Source organism: Geospiza fortis, unplaced genomic scaffold, assembly GCF_000277835.1.
Source record: "Geospiza fortis unplaced genomic scaffold, GeoFor_1.0 scaffold138, whole genome shotgun sequence".
Classification (NCBI taxonomy): domain Eukaryota; kingdom Metazoa; phylum Chordata; class Aves; order Passeriformes; family Thraupidae; genus Geospiza; species Geospiza fortis.
In genome coordinates, this window is record NW_005054307.1 from 9,392,248 (window position 1) to 9,411,150 (window position 18,903).

General features: G+C 36.6%; 1 protein-coding gene across 1 annotated transcript in view; it reads right to left on the reverse strand.

Moving 5' to 3' along the window:
* ITGA8 (integrin subunit alpha 8) overlaps positions 1–18,903 on the reverse strand; it is a 117,203-nt gene that overhangs the window by 37,346 nt on the left and 60,954 nt on the right. Inside the window, 4 exon segments of the mRNA XM_031066830.1 lie at positions 421–526; positions 5,433–5,513; positions 8,480–8,559; positions 14,200–14,292. Of these exon segments, the coding sequence (XP_030922690.1) occupies positions 421–526; positions 5,433–5,513; positions 8,480–8,559; positions 14,200–14,292 (360 nt within the window).

Here is an 18,903-nt window from a genome sequence, read left to right on the forward strand (position 1 = left end):
TTAAGAGTTGTTTTCAACAGAAAATTTTACATGTATGTCTACATTATGTTTTTCAGTTAGCTATATGTCAAAGAAAATATTTTTTTCCAGTGCACAGCATGTACAGCTTCTAATGAGAAGATACTTGACATTGATTATAAGGAACTTTTAAGCACTGTTTTTAATTCTTGTCAAACACCCAAAATGTTTATAAATCCCTTAAATATCTAAGACAGACTCCTAGCATAAACTAATATCCCCTCCACTCATATGAACAGATAATGGGGTTGTGAATTCCCAGATTAAATTTGGGTCATGTGCTAAAGTCAGAGTATTTACATTTGTGGCTTTATCTAGCTACAGATAAAGACAATAAACCAAATTCATCAGGAATTCAGTGGGGGAAGCATGAGGTCCTGTGGAAACATACATAATTTTTACCTCATAGATGTGTTCTACTAAAGGACCAACTTCTTCTTCTTTTGTAGGTTCATCTTTGGGCTCCCAGTTGTGAAGTGGCAAAATAATTGTTGGGGGGTGAGACACTCTGTAATATACAAAACAGTATAAAAGAGTAACTGTATAAAACAGGTTAAACAGTAACTGTTACCAGTGACTGATTGCATTAGTTTTAGAACAAAATGATGACCACTATAAAAACCTGAGCCCTCAAAGGCTTGTTATTTGGGCATATTAATTAGAATTAGGTGAGGTGAATGCTACAATGCCTCCAGAACATAGTAGATGGGAAACAGAGATATTGTGACTTCCATAAAGTCATAATGGAAATTGGTGTACTGAGAAACAGAATTCAGGACTAGACTCTAAAAGAGTGCTCCAGGCTTTTCAACTGCTTTGCAAACAAAGTGGCAGTTCAAGTATTCCCTGGAATATTGTCGCAAATTGCAACACATAAATAAAACATAAACAAAGAAAAATGTGACTTAATATTTGACATATTTCCAGCTGCTTTTTTATTTTTTCCTTTTCTTCTCTATCTGACCTTAAGAAAGTAGTCTTCTGTTAACATTTTTATTTGAATCACAAACATTTTATTTCTCATAAAAAATTGGAATTTCATTGTACCAGTTCCATTCAGATGCCAACTAAACCTCACTCAGGTGTTCAGAAGTTGGGAAATCAGATCCCAAGAATTTCTTTTAGCATGATGGGTCAGTTCTGGCACAGACATCTGTCACCTACAAGTGCTGCATGTAGCTCTTGGTGCTACAAGGAAATGGTGTTACCCTTTCTTTGCCAGGGTCAACTCTCACTCAGTTTTGCTGATTTATGGAGTCTTTAGCTGAAAGAAAATCCATAAAATTTCAATGTTGGTTCTGCCAAAGCTGGAGTTTTGCTAACAGAAAACTGTAAAAAAACAATCATTAATTTTTTAGAGTGTAAAATTTGAATACCATAATGGACTTCTAGGCACTGATGTTAATCACTTTGCAGTGGCCCTGCTGCAGATTGCCCCTTGAAGAAAAGATTGGATAGTTTTGTTGCAAATGCTGAAAAAATACTATTGGAAGGAACAAACTGTTCTTGATTACAGTTCTTATGTCATATACAATGAATGAAAATTTTCTACAGTATACAGCTTCTCAAAGCAGCAGGAAATCCCAGAGAAGAACAGCTTAATGCCATCCAGCTGAAGTACAACTTTTGGTGAAATTTGGTGTATTCCAGAGTATCCTAACTCTTAATACTTCCTTGGACTTCAAATTGCCAGCAGTTTGCACTAACAAGTATGCCACAGGACAAATTCACAAGCCTATCCTAACAATAAAAGAAACTCAACATATTAATTAAAAAGTAAATTCTTATTAGGTACTTAACCTAAGTTTCACAAATCATCTTGTTTCCAATATGAATTTTAACCATTGATTGCTGTTGCAGAATAGGAACTTCAGAGTGTTGTTACAAAGGCCAAGACACACAGACCCTTTATCTACCACAAAAACCTGCAAATCAGAAACTGTACAGAGACAAAAAGAAGAAGACATGAGGTTTCAAAACTCAGTGTTTTCTATTGCACTGTCAGGGAAGGATTCTTATTCAGGGATCAACAAAATGTATAGTATAAATTTAGACATTAAATTCAAATTATTGTAGTGTATATAAGAACATTTATTTTAACAGAATTTACAGTTATTTTGAGGACTTCCACTATTGACACGAAGAAGCAAAATTGGGTCAAAGAAAAACAAATTCACACTTTTTACTATTTTATTTTGCATTTAATTGAGAATATTTTTAACATTTGAATGATTTATTATCCAAAGATTTTCCCTAGACTTTTAGGTGACAATTATCATGAAACAGAAGTACTGAAAAATATGATAAACAAAGTATGGTGCACAGAAAAGGCTTTTATGGGGATATACAATAAAAATTCTGCCAGCTACAAATCCTCTTAATCCAAATTACTTCCTTGTTGAATCTCTCATTCCTCTAGCACTTTTTCAGCAGTGGGAGATAACCATGCCAATACTAAAACTCCTACATTTCTGAAGACAAAGAGAGGTAAGCAGAATAATCAAATCTTAGTTGTCAAAGCAACTGCTTATTGAACTATCTAAAGAGTTATGTTAATTTTCTTTTAAAGAGGCTGTTGAAGAAGATTTCTTCCTTTCTCACAGAAGAAGTATTAGCATGGTTCCACTGTGCACGTATATCTGCATGTATGCATACGCACAGTTTCATAAATACTTGTTTTTCCTCAGTAAAATGTATGATGCATTCAGTTCCACTCTGTGCAATTCTCAGAAGAGAAGTAAAGAAACTAATACAAGATATTTTCCAGTCCAAATGTGGACACAGTCTCTCTTTTATTTTTATCTAAGAAATAGTGAGCAATTCCCTTGGAACTGCATGTTTTAGCATCTCTGAGTAATTAGCAAAGTCTGTCAACAAAGCACTTGGGAATGCTATAGCTAATAAGGAAACTGAAATACTTAAGAGGAAAGAAACTGGAAGTCATTCAATTAAGTAATTCCTCTGTATTTAATAACCTGTTTCCTAGAACTGCAGGCAGCAATTCAAGCAACTTTTTCCACTTATCACCAAGCTCCTAATAACTGAGGATTTTGCGGTCATTTTGTGGTCTATCAATTTACATGTTACAGAAGGTTTCATTAAAAGGAACACTCTATGGCACACAAAAAGCATGATGGAAGAAAAGTTTCCAAAGAGTCTGCAAAGAATAAAAAGTTTGTAAGACTTTTTTAATAAAGTGAGGAGAGACTTCACAAAAAAAAAAAAAAGAAAAAAAAAAGAAAAAAAAAGAAAAAAAAAAGAAAAAGAATCCACAGCACTGGAAGCAGTTCTTACTGGGAAGTCCTGTGTATGTAACCACAACTGTTCCAGTCCAAAACTCCAGCCTGTCCTTAGCCTGGGTGCTCACCCATGGCAACCCCAGCAGCTGCTGGCTCCCAACACTTTCTCACACATCTGTAGCCCATTAAATTACACTTTTGATTATTTTCTCCTCAGCCTCTACTTGTGTATTACACCTTTTGTATTCTTCACCTCTCTTTCTATCCAGCTCATTTCCTTAGATCACCACTAGCTACAGAGAATAAAATAATATTCTCACTTCTGTTCTTATTCAACAAGTTGTATTGCGAGTGCTCCTTTTCAGAAATAAAGTAATTAACATATATCCACACAGTCTTTGACTGCCAGCTTTCTTTTTTCCACCTGACTAGTTTTAGGGTCTTCTTAATCTGGAATACACTTACAAAATATGATGAAAAAATCCTTTTAAAATCCCTCAGATTTAGACTGAATATTAGACCAGATTAGAGCAGATAGATTGAATATTAAAGCAGAAAACATGTTATTTGACTTATTGCTAGCACTAGGTAGTCATGTTGTCTTGGAAGTGACAAGAATAAATACATTTTTATAAATTAAGAACCCCATAAATAAATAAATAAATAAATTTAAATTTTCTTACACCTAAGGCAGCCCCTTGAGGTGCATCACATCAGAGACATCTGCCCTTCTTGCATCAGCCAAGCCTCATGGCCTGACTGTGGAAGTGAATCTAGGCCTTGTAGCTCCTGTTCAACCCTTGCAGAGCTGATAATGGTTAATGGGTTTTTCTGAGCTGTAGTTTCATAAGAGGAGATGAAGGAAATCTAATATCCCAGACATCCTCCTGACTTTCTCCAGGATGCCAGAATGGGAGTCTAGTTCCAAGATTTTACAGGGCACTCTAATATTCTTATAAAATCTTAGAATCATTTATGTTGGAAAAACATTAAAGATTATGGAGTCCAACCATAAAACTAGTGCTGTCAAGTTCACAATTAAATCATGTCCCTCAATGCCAGATCTACACGTCTTTTCAGTATCTCCCTGGATAGTGACTGTACCACTTCCCTGAGGAGCCTCTTCCAGTCCTTGACAACTCTTTCTGGGCAGAAGATATTCCTAATATCTAAACTGAACCTCCCCTGCTGCCACTAGAGGCCATTTCATCTTGTCCTGCCACTTTTTATCTGGGAGAGGAGACTGATTCCCACCACAATACAACCTCCTTTCAGTTATTTGTAGAGAGCAGTGAGGTCTTCCTGAGCCTCCTTTTCTCCAGGTTGAACACCCCCAGCTCCCTCAGCTGCTCCAGGCCCTTCACCAGCTTTGTTCCTCTTTGCTGGACTTGCTCCTGTACCTCAATGCCCTTCTTGTAGTGAGGGGTGCAAAAATGATGCCAGTATTTGAGGTTTGGCCTCACCAGTGCCCAGCACAGAGTGTTGATCAATGCCTGCTGGCCACACCATGTCTGATACAAGCCAGGATGCCACTGGCCTTCTTGGCCACAAAGGCACAGTGCTGCCTCATGTTCAGCTGGCAATTATCACCTAATTGCAGTTTATAGTTTCCAAAACTAAGCTGTATATGAAAACAGAGTGAGAAATTATCATCTTTGATCATATCCTGTGCTTGTTTAATTTTGGTGTACTTTGTGTCAGTGAACAGTTTATCATAACTCATTTCTTACTCATCCTTTCTCCCAAGGCCTCACTCTGCTCTCTATTACTACATGCCTTACCATAATGTGTTTCACATTTCCAGCCATAAAAGCAGTAGATTCTGTTTGGTATTCAGCATTTAGCATCCAAGTGGTTGCACAAGAAGACCTACACATATGAGCAGGCATTTTATATTAGTAACATCCATGCACAATTGGAATGCCCAAATGAAATGCTGGCTCTGACTGGTGTTACTGCAATGTGAGATTCTTTAAGTCGCTGTCCTTGCACAGACAGTCAAGTTTGTAGTAGCTCCATCCTGCAAGGCTTGCAGGGGTGAGACCCAGGTGTCCTAGATGGATAAGGCATTTGGGTCTATAATATGCCAAAAGATTCACTGCATGAGATTATCATATGCAGAAAGATTCTGTAAAAAATAGTTATCATAATGAATTGAAATAGTTGAATGCTTACCCTCTGATCTGTACTTGAGCCACAGCACTGATGTTGATATGGAGGTTCACTAAGTTGCTGGTGGGATTTATCTTGTTAGAACTGGAAAAAATATGTACAAGTATTAACAAAGGTTTTATATCAGAACTCTAGATTATCCTATCACTCAACACACAAGGCCCACTGGGCATATCACAAAATGAGATTCCTACTGGCACTCTTCAGTCTTGTAGCACACTGGTATTTAAGTTGGATATTATTTGAGCTCATCACATATTTAATAATATCTTCATCTCAAGCTTCCTTTAAAGAATCCTGTGATGATGAATAAAATGATACAAATTTATTTGGCTCAGAATATCAAGTACAACTTGGCTATCTGTATAGATAAAAGTATTTTAATAGAATAGAACTTTGTTTCATACACTGGAGGAAGGCAGTGTTAATGAACAAGACAAGCTTTGTTAGAATAAAATTTATTTTTATGAGTCTCCAAACCTGTGACTTTTGCATGACTGAGTCTTTGGGGAAAAAGAACCAAGATCAACGTTTCCTTTCATTTTCTTATTTTCTTCCCTCCCCTATCCAGTGTTTACATTTTTAAAACCACTTAGTAATGAAAACAGATCTCTCTGTTTAAAATCTAGAGCTCTCACTCATCTTATTGTCTTTTCTGATTGTAAATCCTTAGTAATCAATGTAGTTTCTCTTACTTCAAAAGGCTACTCCTGTGATTATAGCCCATTCCTTTAAAGAAAGGTTTGCAAGTTCAAATTAATGAAGATAGTGAAGTAATTACAGACTTAGAATTTATTTAATTATGAGATTAACAACACTAAATTTGGATTCTTTTTTTCAATCAAGTGTGGTCTTCCTTGTTCCATGAGCACCAAGTTTCTACTGCTGTCCCAGTTTGCCGGTATCACATCTGGGTACCATCAGTCAATTGGAAACATTCAGAGGAGGTCAGCATTTCCAGTGACTGACTCCTGAGGAATAAAGAGCTTTGATCCAAGCTTTCTGGTTACAGATTGCTGAAATTAAGAGCAGCTCTAATTTGTTTGTAAACTAATGCAGATTCCCATCAAACATTATTTGAAGTTCTAGGTAAAACTCTATAGCCATTGTTTTGAGTATAAATGTACAAAAATTGTTTTAAGTGCAAAAACTATAATACCACTATTTTGTTAGAATAAGCTGCTCTCCAATTTGCTTGTTTGTCCTACTTTCCATAGCGTTAAAATACAGATTTTGATCATACATATCTGCTATTCAAACCTTGTTCATGCTTTATGGCATTTTTTAGAGAAGAAAATAGTTTAAACAGAAGTGCCAAGACATCTCTCTTTCTAAGAGGTACATAATTGCATAGCAACATCCACATCAGAAAAGGAATGAGATTTCAAGATACTACTCAGCCTCTTGATTGTTTTTTATAAGTAATGAACTTCTGTTTTGCAAACCAAAATACTTATTTTCCACTTGATGTTTTGAAGCAAATGCAAGTCCTCTCCTTTGAATAAATTAAAACAGGACTCAAATTCAGATGTATTTTTGCCTCCATCTAGGCAATTTCCTCTGTTTGCTTCTCGGAGTTCTGCTCCCTTTTTCTTTTAGGATTGTTTTATCTGTTCACCAAGAACATAGAAACACATGAACCGTCCTGCTGCTTGTGAATGAATGTACAAAGCAGTGAGTTTTTACTGTAGGGTACATTCCCTATGCAAGAAATTTTACTCTTTCCTTTTTTGTTGTTTTTTAAATAGCTGTGTGCTCTTCAACATTTTCATACCAGTTTATAGCCCAACACATTTCCCTCCTTTACATTGTAGTGAGTCACACTCATGGAGGAAGCATGAGATGTTGCAGTCTCTGGAAGTTCAGTCTTATTCCTTAGGAAATTCTTACTTTTTAAAAACTGTTACCTACATTCAACTCTTATTACCTAGACAGATTTAACTACCCAAAAAGCTCTGGACCTCCCCAGATTTACAGCACGAAAAGGGTGGTGACATGAACCTTGGATAACCGTTTAAAACTACTGCTTGCATTAAGAAATGAATAGTGGCATGGACAGGGGGCCTACAAGGTAAGTGCCGTGTTTCTCTCCAGAGGAGCTCATGTCCAGGTTTGCATAGTCCCCAGCCAGATTCCAGGGAGAGGGCTGATGCCTGACCAAGTGCCTAATGGACTTCTGTGGCACTGCTGTGCCTTTCCTGAGTTTCTGCGTGTCCTTTCCCTTCAAGGGTTACATTATGGAGACATGACTTAAACATCTCAAATGTCTCAGTTATTTACCATAATGAACATGATCAAGGCCCTCATTAAAGGCCAGACATTAGCAATTAAGTCTCTGCATGTGGGGCAGAGAGGGCCCCATACAGAACTCCAGTGAGCATTTGATGAGGACAGATGGAGCAGAAGCCCTTTCACCTACTGAAAAAGTCGCAGGTTTGCTTTTGCTCTTATCCTAACCCAGCCCATTCTGTGGTTTTTTGTCTCTGTGGAAGCAGTACTGCTCAGCATAAAACACAAGATTCTACAGTATTAATATGTGAGGTCCACAAATGGGGAGGAATCAAATGGAAAAATTACAAAGGTTCACCTGCATCAAACTGAAAGTTCTCTCCATGCCAGTAAATCTGCTAAGCAGATTTTAACTGCTTTCCTTTGATTTTCTAAATTTTTGTGAAGATGAAGCATGTCTGGTTTAATTCAGAGCAAGATATGTTTGTGCATATTCACCTTTGTTACAAAATGATTACCGTTTATTAATTCTGAAGCATAAAATAAAGTTCAGATTTGGCAAATCTGCAGAAGATGCTTAAAAACTCGGTTAACCTGAATTTTAAAGAAATACCTGAATAACCTGAATTTTAAAGAAATAGGACTGATTCTCCTAATAGTTAATGAGGTTCCAACCTCAAAAATCCTCCTGACATAAACTACCATTGGAAAGCCCCTGTAATAATTACTGATACTGAAAAGGGACCTTATTATATCATAAACTTCACATGCCAAAAGGATTTAATAATTTCAAATACCATGCTCTTGATAAAATATCTAACCTTTTTATTTGCAGCTCAAAATTGATGCTTAAATCTGCATTTTCAAAATGCTGAACAGAAAATCGAATGCCTGTGGAGAACTGAGAAAGAAACAAAACAACAGGTTACTAGAAACAGTTGATCTCCTGATCAATAAAGCAGTACTGTTCAACATTGCATTTCACAGACTTATACTGGATACTGCTGCTTTTCAAAATTAGTATGAAATAACATCATCTAGTTGTTCTCAGGAAAAAATACCCTCCTGCCTCTGTATGTCACCAGATGGAAAACTTGGCTGGAGCGAGGAAAGATCAGAGGAATAGAGAAGAACACTCCCAAGAACACAGCAGTGGGCCCTTCTTCATCCAGGCAGTGTTTGCTTTGCCAAGCCAAGCCAAAGGCAAATAACAGTTGTCTGGCAGCTCTGATCCCATCCTCCATCCATGCACACCCTTGTCCAAGTCTGCAGAGCCCCCTGCACTGTTTCTGCACCTGGCAGCTCTGCAGTGCCTGCTTCAGGTGTCGTGGGGCTGACTGAGCACCTGAGGCTAAATTAGCAGCAGTTCAATTTACTTCTAGTTTGATTTTTTTTTTCCATTGGAGTTCTGTTAAGAGGAATACAGCTTCAAAGTTATATTAGCAGTTCAATTTGCTACAACTTGGAGTGAGTGACCAGAGGAGAGAGTAAAACACACAGGCCCCAAAACTGAAGGAGGTAAGTGCTTCCACTGGTGCTGCTTTGTGTTTAAGCAGACCTGGCTTCCTCCTTTTGACAATTTCCATTTGCTTTGAAAGAAGAGCAGGGATAAGCAAACCAAGTTTATTCAGAAGAGAGAAGGGCTAACTAAAGAAAAAATATACAATAGCCCGTGGTGGGGTCTCTATAAGCATCTTGTTGGACACATTTACAGCCCCAGTGTGTAAGTGGCACATGAGTAGCAGGAGATGCCATCTGTCCTCAATGTTCAATTAATTAAATTCTACTGCAATGTTTAAATTATTGTTTTTAATTCTTTCATCTGCATGTTTTAAATCTGGTAATTTTCAAAATGTGAATTTTTCAATTCCTACAACTTCCACTCCCCCTCTACCTTCCACCTGGCCTAATGGCAGAATTTTTTTCAGGATAACATGCACATTGTACTTGCATTAAAAAAAAAAAAGTATGGTAAAACATAGATACATTCTCCATGTGGACAAACAATCTTTGTGAGAAATTCATCAAAAGGCATCAGGAAATGAGGACATCATTCCCTCATTTCTGCCAATGTCTGACTGGACTGGGGGGTGGGGGGGAAGAAAAAAAGGTTGTCTGCTTGGCATCATTTCCTCAGAATATTTGAGGAAACCTTGTTAAAACAGGACAGGACACACCAATGTAGGGACTTAAATTCAACACCATTGAAGACAAGGAATTTTCTTCTGTGAATGTCATTTCATATGTTTAAGCAATTCCTTTTTCCCACCATTTTTTTTCATTCAATTCTCCTATTTCTTCATTTGCAGTGGTGCAACACAATCCATCACCAGAACAAAATGTACCTACCATGTTTCAGCTACTTTCAGCTGACTCAAGCTGAACCAATACTGTCATCATAAACTGAATGGTGAGTTCAAATCTTCGAATTCTGATGATCTTAATTTCATAGTTACAGTAGATCTCTCCTTTTTGAAGCAAAATCTTTCAGATGAAAAGACAGTACTCATTAAATTGCTCAAAATTTGAATAGCTGACTTGGGATAAAGATGTAAGCTCTTTTTTAATTTTAATTTTAAGCACACTTTTTGGAGATGATATTAGCAACTCTACTGATATTCCATTCACCTTTAAAAATATAATGACTTTTGTCTTTTAGATAAAATATTTCCAGATATTAAACTCACCATTTCTCTTCCTGTTTTTACTAACCAGCCTAAATAAATTTGTTTCCACTTACAGCAGAAAAAACATTTGATGAACCAAAGATAAAATTTTCATCAGACAGAGCAGCCATGAACCGCAGCTCTGATGATCTATTACACCCCTGAGGCTTCATCCCCTATTTAATAGTGAAACACACTCCTACTGTACAACTCTAATAAGTTGCAGATGTTGTCTTTGTGTAGTCATATGACTTTGTTAATGTCATGTAACCCTTGACTTTGCTACTAATAAAATGGGGCAAGGATGCTCACATGCCCTTGCCGAAAACCCACTGAGGCCAAAGGAGTTTAACTTGCTTGAACACATAACTTAGCAATTATTCAATATCCTTATTTTAGTAGCATAGAAATTGTATCAGAATTGTATCAGAATTTATTTTTACTTAAAATTTTCAAAGTGAAGTAAGTTTAATTAAGACTGCATTATTTCCACGTTTGTAACATCATGTATCTTTGAAATACATGACATTTCTGCTATTACTAATAAGTTTTAACCTATTATGTTTGACAGAATTTAGGAGTATGCTGGGAGACAAGGTGTAGCTTTTTATGAAGTGTCTTACAGTGCTAAAGAAAGATAAAACCTGGTGCTCTTGAAGAATCAATTTGGTACATACCAAGAAATAGGCAAGACCTTCCAAGCCTCCAGTCTTCTAACCTTGTTTCTATTAATTTCTATAAACTTTTCTACTAGAATTTTCTCACTTGCTAATGCCACTGAACAGGCACTAGGAAGCTTGTCAGTCTGATCCATTTCAGTGTCATAAATAAGTATATTGAACAATCTTTGCCAGCGAGACGTTGTCAGACATTTAGTTTGCATTCTGGGCTATTTGGCATTGAGGTTTTCCTTACCAATTTTTTTATCTTCATTTTTACTTTTCCATCTTTTTTTTTTAATTTCAAAGATATTACTGAAAAGATGAAATACTTTTTGTGGCCAGTAAACAATTTTAAGGACACAGATGACATAATGCATTTTGAAGATGTAAGGTATCAGACAACCCTGTAGTCTGCTGCAGTAATATCCCATAGATTATATTACAAAATCCCAACATAACCCTCATACTCAGAAGTTGATCTTCAAGAGCTCAAGAATTCTAGGATTTCAGGGTGCTGGCAAGTCATTAAGGTGACTCAATAGTTAAGGAGTTTTAGGAATGTTCAATTTTGACCTAACCCTTCCTTCCCACTCACAACTTCCACAAAGAGTCCCTTTCTGACTGAGTATTTTGAGAATAACTGATCTCCTGCCAGAGCAGAATTGTTTTGCAAAACTGGAAATGGATCAGAGCAACCTTTTGAGATTTATGCAATTTGTACAAAGGGCTGGTATTTTGCTTTTGGAAGTACATTTGCCATCACAAATATGTTTGGACTGAAAAAACACAAGTCCTTTCACCTTTACTGAGCTTCCATGAGAGCTGGTTTCAAAGATAAATTTGGGATTTAAGATTTCACTTACTCTAATTAAACAATGATGCCATCTGGGTTTGTAATGCTCTACCTTGTTACGCTTCAATTTTAAAGGGATGGATTAGTTTGTTCTAAAGTAGAAAACCTTTGAATAAGTTATGGACCCTGCTGTTTTATTCTGCTACTTCTCTCTTTATGGAGTAGTTTGCTTAGTAGTATTTGGTAATGGAACATAGAGCAGTCCTAGAGTTGATTCTGAAGAGAAGAAGGATTAGTTATGCTGTGAAAATTCATAAAGAGACAGGCAAGAGTAGTAATGTTTTAGTGGCCACCAAATGGCGTTCCTGAAGGCTTCACACTGCTAGTGCTGGCAGTTTGGGTGAAGGATGATGTGGAAACAGGGCTTTGGATTCAAAGGGAGGAATATTAGGGTTTGTAGTCTAACACCTGTACACTCAGACCTTTCCATTGCTTATGCTTATGACAATATGCAAACTGCAAAGATTTCCTTCTTGGCATACAAGTTGGTGTCTCTCGTGTTTGGTCTTCCTTTTCTCTTCCAGCCCAAGGGGTTTTATGCTCTCCTGCCCCACTCCGCTGCATCCAAATCACCCACAATATTCTTGGCCACTTCTGTCTGTATCTTGAGATTTTGCTTCTGCCTTGACACTAACTAGGAAACTACTAAGCAGATAAGTAAAATTACTGCCTTATCAGTACAAGAAATTATTTGCCTTGAATTTGAATTTGTCTCATGCTTTGGCCTGTCATTGCAACCCATCATCCCATTATGAAAATTCCATTCCTCAGAATGTTTTCAATTACTTTTCCTTTTTAGGATTTCCATTAAGTAAAATAAAACAAAACCTACAAAATCTTTTGGCCTTCTTGTCTATGTCCTTCTCAGAAAATGCTTATAGTAATCTCTTCAGACTTTTGTTCAAAGTAGTTCAATGTAGAAGGATCCTCACCAGGAAGATTCCTCTTCCCAGGAGGTCCATCAACTGGAGCTTAATTTTCAGTGGTTTCCTGTAGTGTCAAAGAATCTCTGGGACTGCCTGTGGCCATGCAAGCAGGTGACTCTATGAGACACCTGCCCTCACTTTCTCAAGTTGTGTGGCTGATCTCAGGCTACCCCAAAGATCTGAAGAAACTTATTCTAATTCCAATCTCCAATAATATGACCCATTTGGTTCTTCTGTCAAGGGTCAGACAGGAACTGCTTCAAAATTAAAAGAGGCCAGGAAAGCCCCCCTCTACAGAGAGGCTGAAGATTGAAATACTGATCTTCCATAGGATAAACTTTAACTTAGTAGGTATTTTGAAAATACTAAAGAAATTTGCTTTGGTTTCTTTGCAAAGCCATAGATCCAATATAATTTCAAACAGTAGTAGTTTTCAATTAAAAGCTGTTATTTATTCCTGGTATATGTTTATGATGTTGATTGCTTTGTTTTTATTAGGACAGTTTTTTATCTAAGTATCAATATTTGGATTATTTTCTTTTAGTTAAATATTTGTAGAACTTATGAATTTATGAGAAACACTAAATTCCTCTGCAAGAGTATCCATAACTGAACATTCCTGGATTTAACACTTCTCAGATTTCCTGGGTTGTTTTGTCATGACATAGGGACAAAGAATGACAATTGTGGAATTTTTTATCTCCAAACCCATTTTTTATCCTTATCTAGTGTTCATCATCACTTATTATGCAGTTCTGCTTTTGTCCAAAAACAAAGCTACCATCATTCCATCTAATGTGTAAAATGATTTATGAGAGGCTGTCATTGCATCCCATCATCCCATTATGAAAATTCCATTCCTCAGAAATGTTTTCAATTACTTTTACTTTTACTTTTTAGGATGATACTTTTACTTTTTAGGGAAATCTTTAGAATTAAAATAATAACTTTAAAGCATAAGTTTATTCCAAACACACTTTCCTTGATATAAATTGTGATATAAACTGGTAATACAACCCTTATGCACTCAAGATGAGAATCGGGCTGACAAAGTTGTCATTTACTATGCATATATCTTTATGTTTTAAGTAGAGAGGATTCTAAAAGGGAGAAATAAACTGATCACATTATAGATTGGAATTCTCATTAAACTAGTGCAGCTTCTAATGAAATCATAGTGATAAATGGAGTCATTTTCTTTGAGTGACATAAACCCCAAGTTCTAGCATAATTAATCTTCTAGAAAAACAAATTGCTACTTTTTCAAAAGCACAGTTCTGCCTCTTATTACACCAACAATTTCTTGTTCAGGTAAATAATTTGGTTTATGTGCTGCTTATTGGGACACATTCTGGTAATTGAATAAATTTCCATTTGTTCCTCTTTAAAATTCAATTAGATAAAAATCAGTAAATGCATCTGGTTTTCCCTTACGTTTGCGCCAGCCACCATGGGGTTCCCAAGATCACAAACCACCATTCTAGTTTCATTTTCCATCTTGTAATCACAGCTCAACACACGCAGGGCCTGCAACAAAAGGACACCAATATAGAGGTCAGAGATCACAGTGAAATGGATCCAGTTGGGAAAGTGATGCCTTTTTGACTGTGACCTTTCTTTTGATTTCAGACACCTGCTCAGAGCACTATCAAAACATTTAGTTGGTTATTGTCAGACAACGGGGGAAAACTGATGCCAGGGAAAAACAAACAGGATAGTTTCCCAGTACCTTAAGAACAAGGATGAGATCACTGTATGTCTAGTTTTACCATACTGCTTTGTTGTTGTGAATCATTCCTATGGCCATAATGACTCAACAGAGAAACAAAGAGTAGACAAAACTAAGTGAGAAGAATAGGTCTCACAGTAATTACAGATTCAATCCAATCAATTACAAATCCATCACAAGAAATCTCTATAATGAATTTCTGACATTGGCAAAACTTGAGTAGGGATCAATTCTAGATCTTTGTTTTCCAATCTGTGGTAAAATACTAAGAATGTTAAATACTTCCATAAAAACAACCTGTTATGTGTGTTTATATATTAGCAACAAAGGTGATAGATTTTCACATTATCAGATATAAAGTTTTTTGTTGTTTATAGCAATCCTTATCACTAGTAATATCATCTGTAAACAAAACAAACTCCACAAAAGGAGGTACAGCTGTAAAACAGTGCAAGCTAGGAAATACAGAATAAAGCAAAACGATAAAATGTGGGTGGTTTGCAATAAAATGCGTTGTGGGTTTTTTTTTTGTTTTCCTCTGACATCTTCAGTAAATGAAGGCATTTCCATGTATGTGCAGAAGTAAACCTTCTTCGTAAAAGCAGGATGCAGCAAGTTGCATTACCTTTCTGCTCATTTGTGATTCTCGCAGATGAAGCAGTGTGAATGAGCTCATGCCCTCTATATAAAAAGACCTGGGAAATCTCTGTACCAATTTGCCCTATCTGTAAAAGCCAGCATGGACATGCTGTCCTTGTAACTTCCTGAGATTAAAAGAAAAGACAGGGCATGTCCTAAACAGAGCCATGTGAAGCATGCCCTCAGCACACACCTCATGGTACGCTGACATTTTTACAGTTTGCTAGGAGGAAACAAAAGTTTGTTACACAGCATGTCCAGTGCACTAATAGCCTTCCCAAGCCCCTCTAGGGTTGGGAGGGAAGCATTTTTACATTCTTTCCAGCTGGTTAATTAGAGGTGGGAAGCAATGCATGAGAGAAAAGAGGGTGTTAACACAGTTGGAATCAAACGTGTCTGGAAAATTGTCCATTTGATCTTGATGTGTGGGTTTATAGTTTTGCTTTTGTTGGGGGAGAGGGGTTGAAATTGAAGTCTAAAAGTAAAAAATAACTACTCATTTGTATTAGATATTTGGCAGTTTCTTTAAAGATGTTGTACTATAGACCAACACAAAGTAAACCAGCCCTTATCACATATCTTTTTTGTCCCTCAAAGGCTGAGAAAATATGAGTTTTTCAAGGAGTTCTTCTGCAATCTGAAGGCTATGTTCCTAGACTAAAAATGATTAATGCTGCAGGATTTATCTGACCAGCATCACAAAAGCTAATTTGTGCAGTCTAAAGATGTGACAAAAGGTCAACCGTGGTAGAATGATTTCCATAATGAGATTTAGTGTCTTTGTTTTTGCACTGATCATGTTTTTGAGGTAGTTAAGTACAAAATAGGAAAATTAAAACCAGGCAGGAAGCTAGTAAGAGCTGAGATTTGTACACCTACTGTTGTCAGCATCATTACATTCACGTGTAACTCAGCCGGATGGAAGGGTTTGCCACAAAGCCCTTCTACCTGACATTGGTAGCAAATCACATTTCTGTAGCAACACACAGTGTTTTTGGCAGTCTTGAGCAGAAGTAAAACCCCAACAATTATCACATGTGCTCCCAGGGTGAATTTTCACTAGAAAGTGATTGGATGCTTTAAGTAATCCAGGCAGCCTACAAACTTGAAACTTTTTTGTGGTTGTAGTGATGAATTGATGCCACAACAGTTAAACACAAGCTGGCAAGTAAAAAACTTCCTTTTTCCTTTACCATCACCTTCAAATTTTAGTTAATGACGAAAATGGGATGGATTAGTTGATTTAAATGGTTGATTAGGGGATCTTCTGGTTGATGTATATTTATATATCTAGTTGATGTATGAAGAGTAGTCTTCGCCTTCACCAAGATCAAATCATGTCTCATCTAGCCAGCCATAATGTACCTAGTCTAAGAATTTCCATATAAGAAAAAATGTTTCAGGTCTTTTTCTCATTTTAAGAGTGCCATGCTTTAGTTCAGAAGGGCATGGGGGAAATGGCTCAGAGCTTATCCACTGCAATACCTGTCTGGATGTGACCTTCACCAGTCTGCAGTTTCCAGCCTGAACAGAGGCAGTTCTGCCAAAATACGTGGTTTTGGTGTGTAACAAATATCTGTTAATGCTTTGTATTTGCCTGATTTACTAATTATTCCATAAGAATTTGGGTTCCAGCTTTTGCTACTAAGGCAGGATTGAGCTGTTCAATACGGGCAGCTTTACCATGGAGCAAAGGGTTATTGCACAGTGTTCAGGCAATGGCTGGGGGCTCAAACACACAGTCATGTTAGGGACTGTTGTGGTGTAGGAATGTACCATACAGCAGTATATATTGTCTCTGGATCTACTGCTGGCAATATGAGGTAATATACGGGGTTATACTTTCTTCATTGCAGCTAATTTCAGTAAATTCACAACTACTGCATATGAACAGTTACTGCAAGCCAATGGGTTTCCAGGAACCAGAGAAGCTGTGGTAATTTTCTCATTTACCTGGTTTCTGGACCTTCTAAGTTTTTCCACAATACAACTGGTGAAAAACACACTTGATTTCATTTAAAGTCATTCTATTTCAGTCCTCAGCTTTTGACTGAAAGAAGTGTCAGCATCTGCAGGAATCAATGAAGCTCCAAAATCATGTCCCTGACCTCAGACTTTAAAATCACACGTATTCACTTGCCTCTCCACTTGCATATGATCCCATTTCTGCAAAATGTTGTTAATCTTTTATGCAGTCTGTGTGCAATATTCTACAGGATCAGGTCTGAGATAAGAAGATAATGCCAACTGAGGCAGGTCAAACACTATATTGCACAAAGCTGAAGGGAGGAGGTAGAAGGCAAGTGGATTTTCAGTGAAGTTTTTGACTTCATCAGCTTCTAAGAGCAATTCAAGTGATATAGAATAACACAATACATTGTAAACATGAAATAAAGAAAAAAAGCAGAGCTGGACAGGAGCACTTAAGGTGTTTCTCTCTTAAGCACTTAATGTGTGTTTCTTTATTAGCTAGACTTAATCCAGAATAGCCCCACAGTAGACAAATATCCTCTATAAATACAGTCAGTTTGAAATTATGATAGTGTAATTGAATTATTTGATTCTACAGATATTTCAGTTCCATCTGAAATGTATCAAATTCCATTTCTTTTATTCTTGTCTTACTCTGCCTGATTTGTTGGCTCTGAGGAGGATCTTATCTCTGCCTTAATACCAGGAATTCTCCAGTTTGGAGAAAAAAGCTACACACAGGACTGTAAACATGGATGCAACCAAGAGGAAATGCAATCCTAGAGGCAGAGCTTTAAGAACATGATTGCAATAGGCTCTACCATAAATCTACCGGTCTGCTGAAATTGGTTTGCATTAAATTAGGTATATTTCAGGAGCAGTCACAGATGTCCCATTGTCAGGATATAACACAAACATAAAAATAAGAACTGGAATCCTGACTCCACTGCAACTGACATGAAAACTGTAATTTTCACCTCTAGTCCATGCCTCAAAAAGTGCCTGCAGATCTTTTTTCCAAATACTTTAGTGTTTACTGCATCCAGTGTTTCTGTTATCTTGTCAGTTCAAATTGCTCAAAGCTCTATAAGTTGAATGAATTGAGCCCCTCTCATTTATACTCATACTCATTGATATTATGACCCCTAAGAGTTTAGTCATCCTGCTAACAGAAGAATTTACATTTAGAAAATTTTAGAAGAAATTTACAATATCAATTTTTTTTCCAAATGAACATAGAAGTTAATATTTTAGTTTACTTAATGGAACGATAATATTGCAAAAAACATAGTTTAAAGAAATATACATTTACCATTTAAAAACAATAGGAAGAATAAACTTACTTTCAGTGCCATTTGTAATCCTTGTGAAACTAGTCCTTGAAATGCAGAAAGACACTAAAAATGATGTAGCAAGTAGGACTAATGTTTTGATCCTTCTCTGAAATAACATGATGATGTCTATTTGAATGAAGTATAAAAAGCAAAGAATATGAAATAAATTATGTGTGTGAGCAAGCTAAGTAAATGTGGAGAAAGGGAAGGCAGTTTTTTATCTACAAGGATTCAGAATTGAATTTGTCAGAAAGGCATTTTTATCTTCCCCAAAATCTGAAAAGAATGAAGTAGTTGTATTGTGCTTCCTGGGTTTTTAAAATTTTGTCTTCAAAAGAAAAAGTATTCTAACTTTAAAACTTCTTCTCAACCTATTCTAACTTCTCTTTACTCTTCCAAAGCACCCAGATCTTTCCTTCCTTTCTCCATGAGTCTATTGTGTTGGCACTATAGAATGAAATTTTT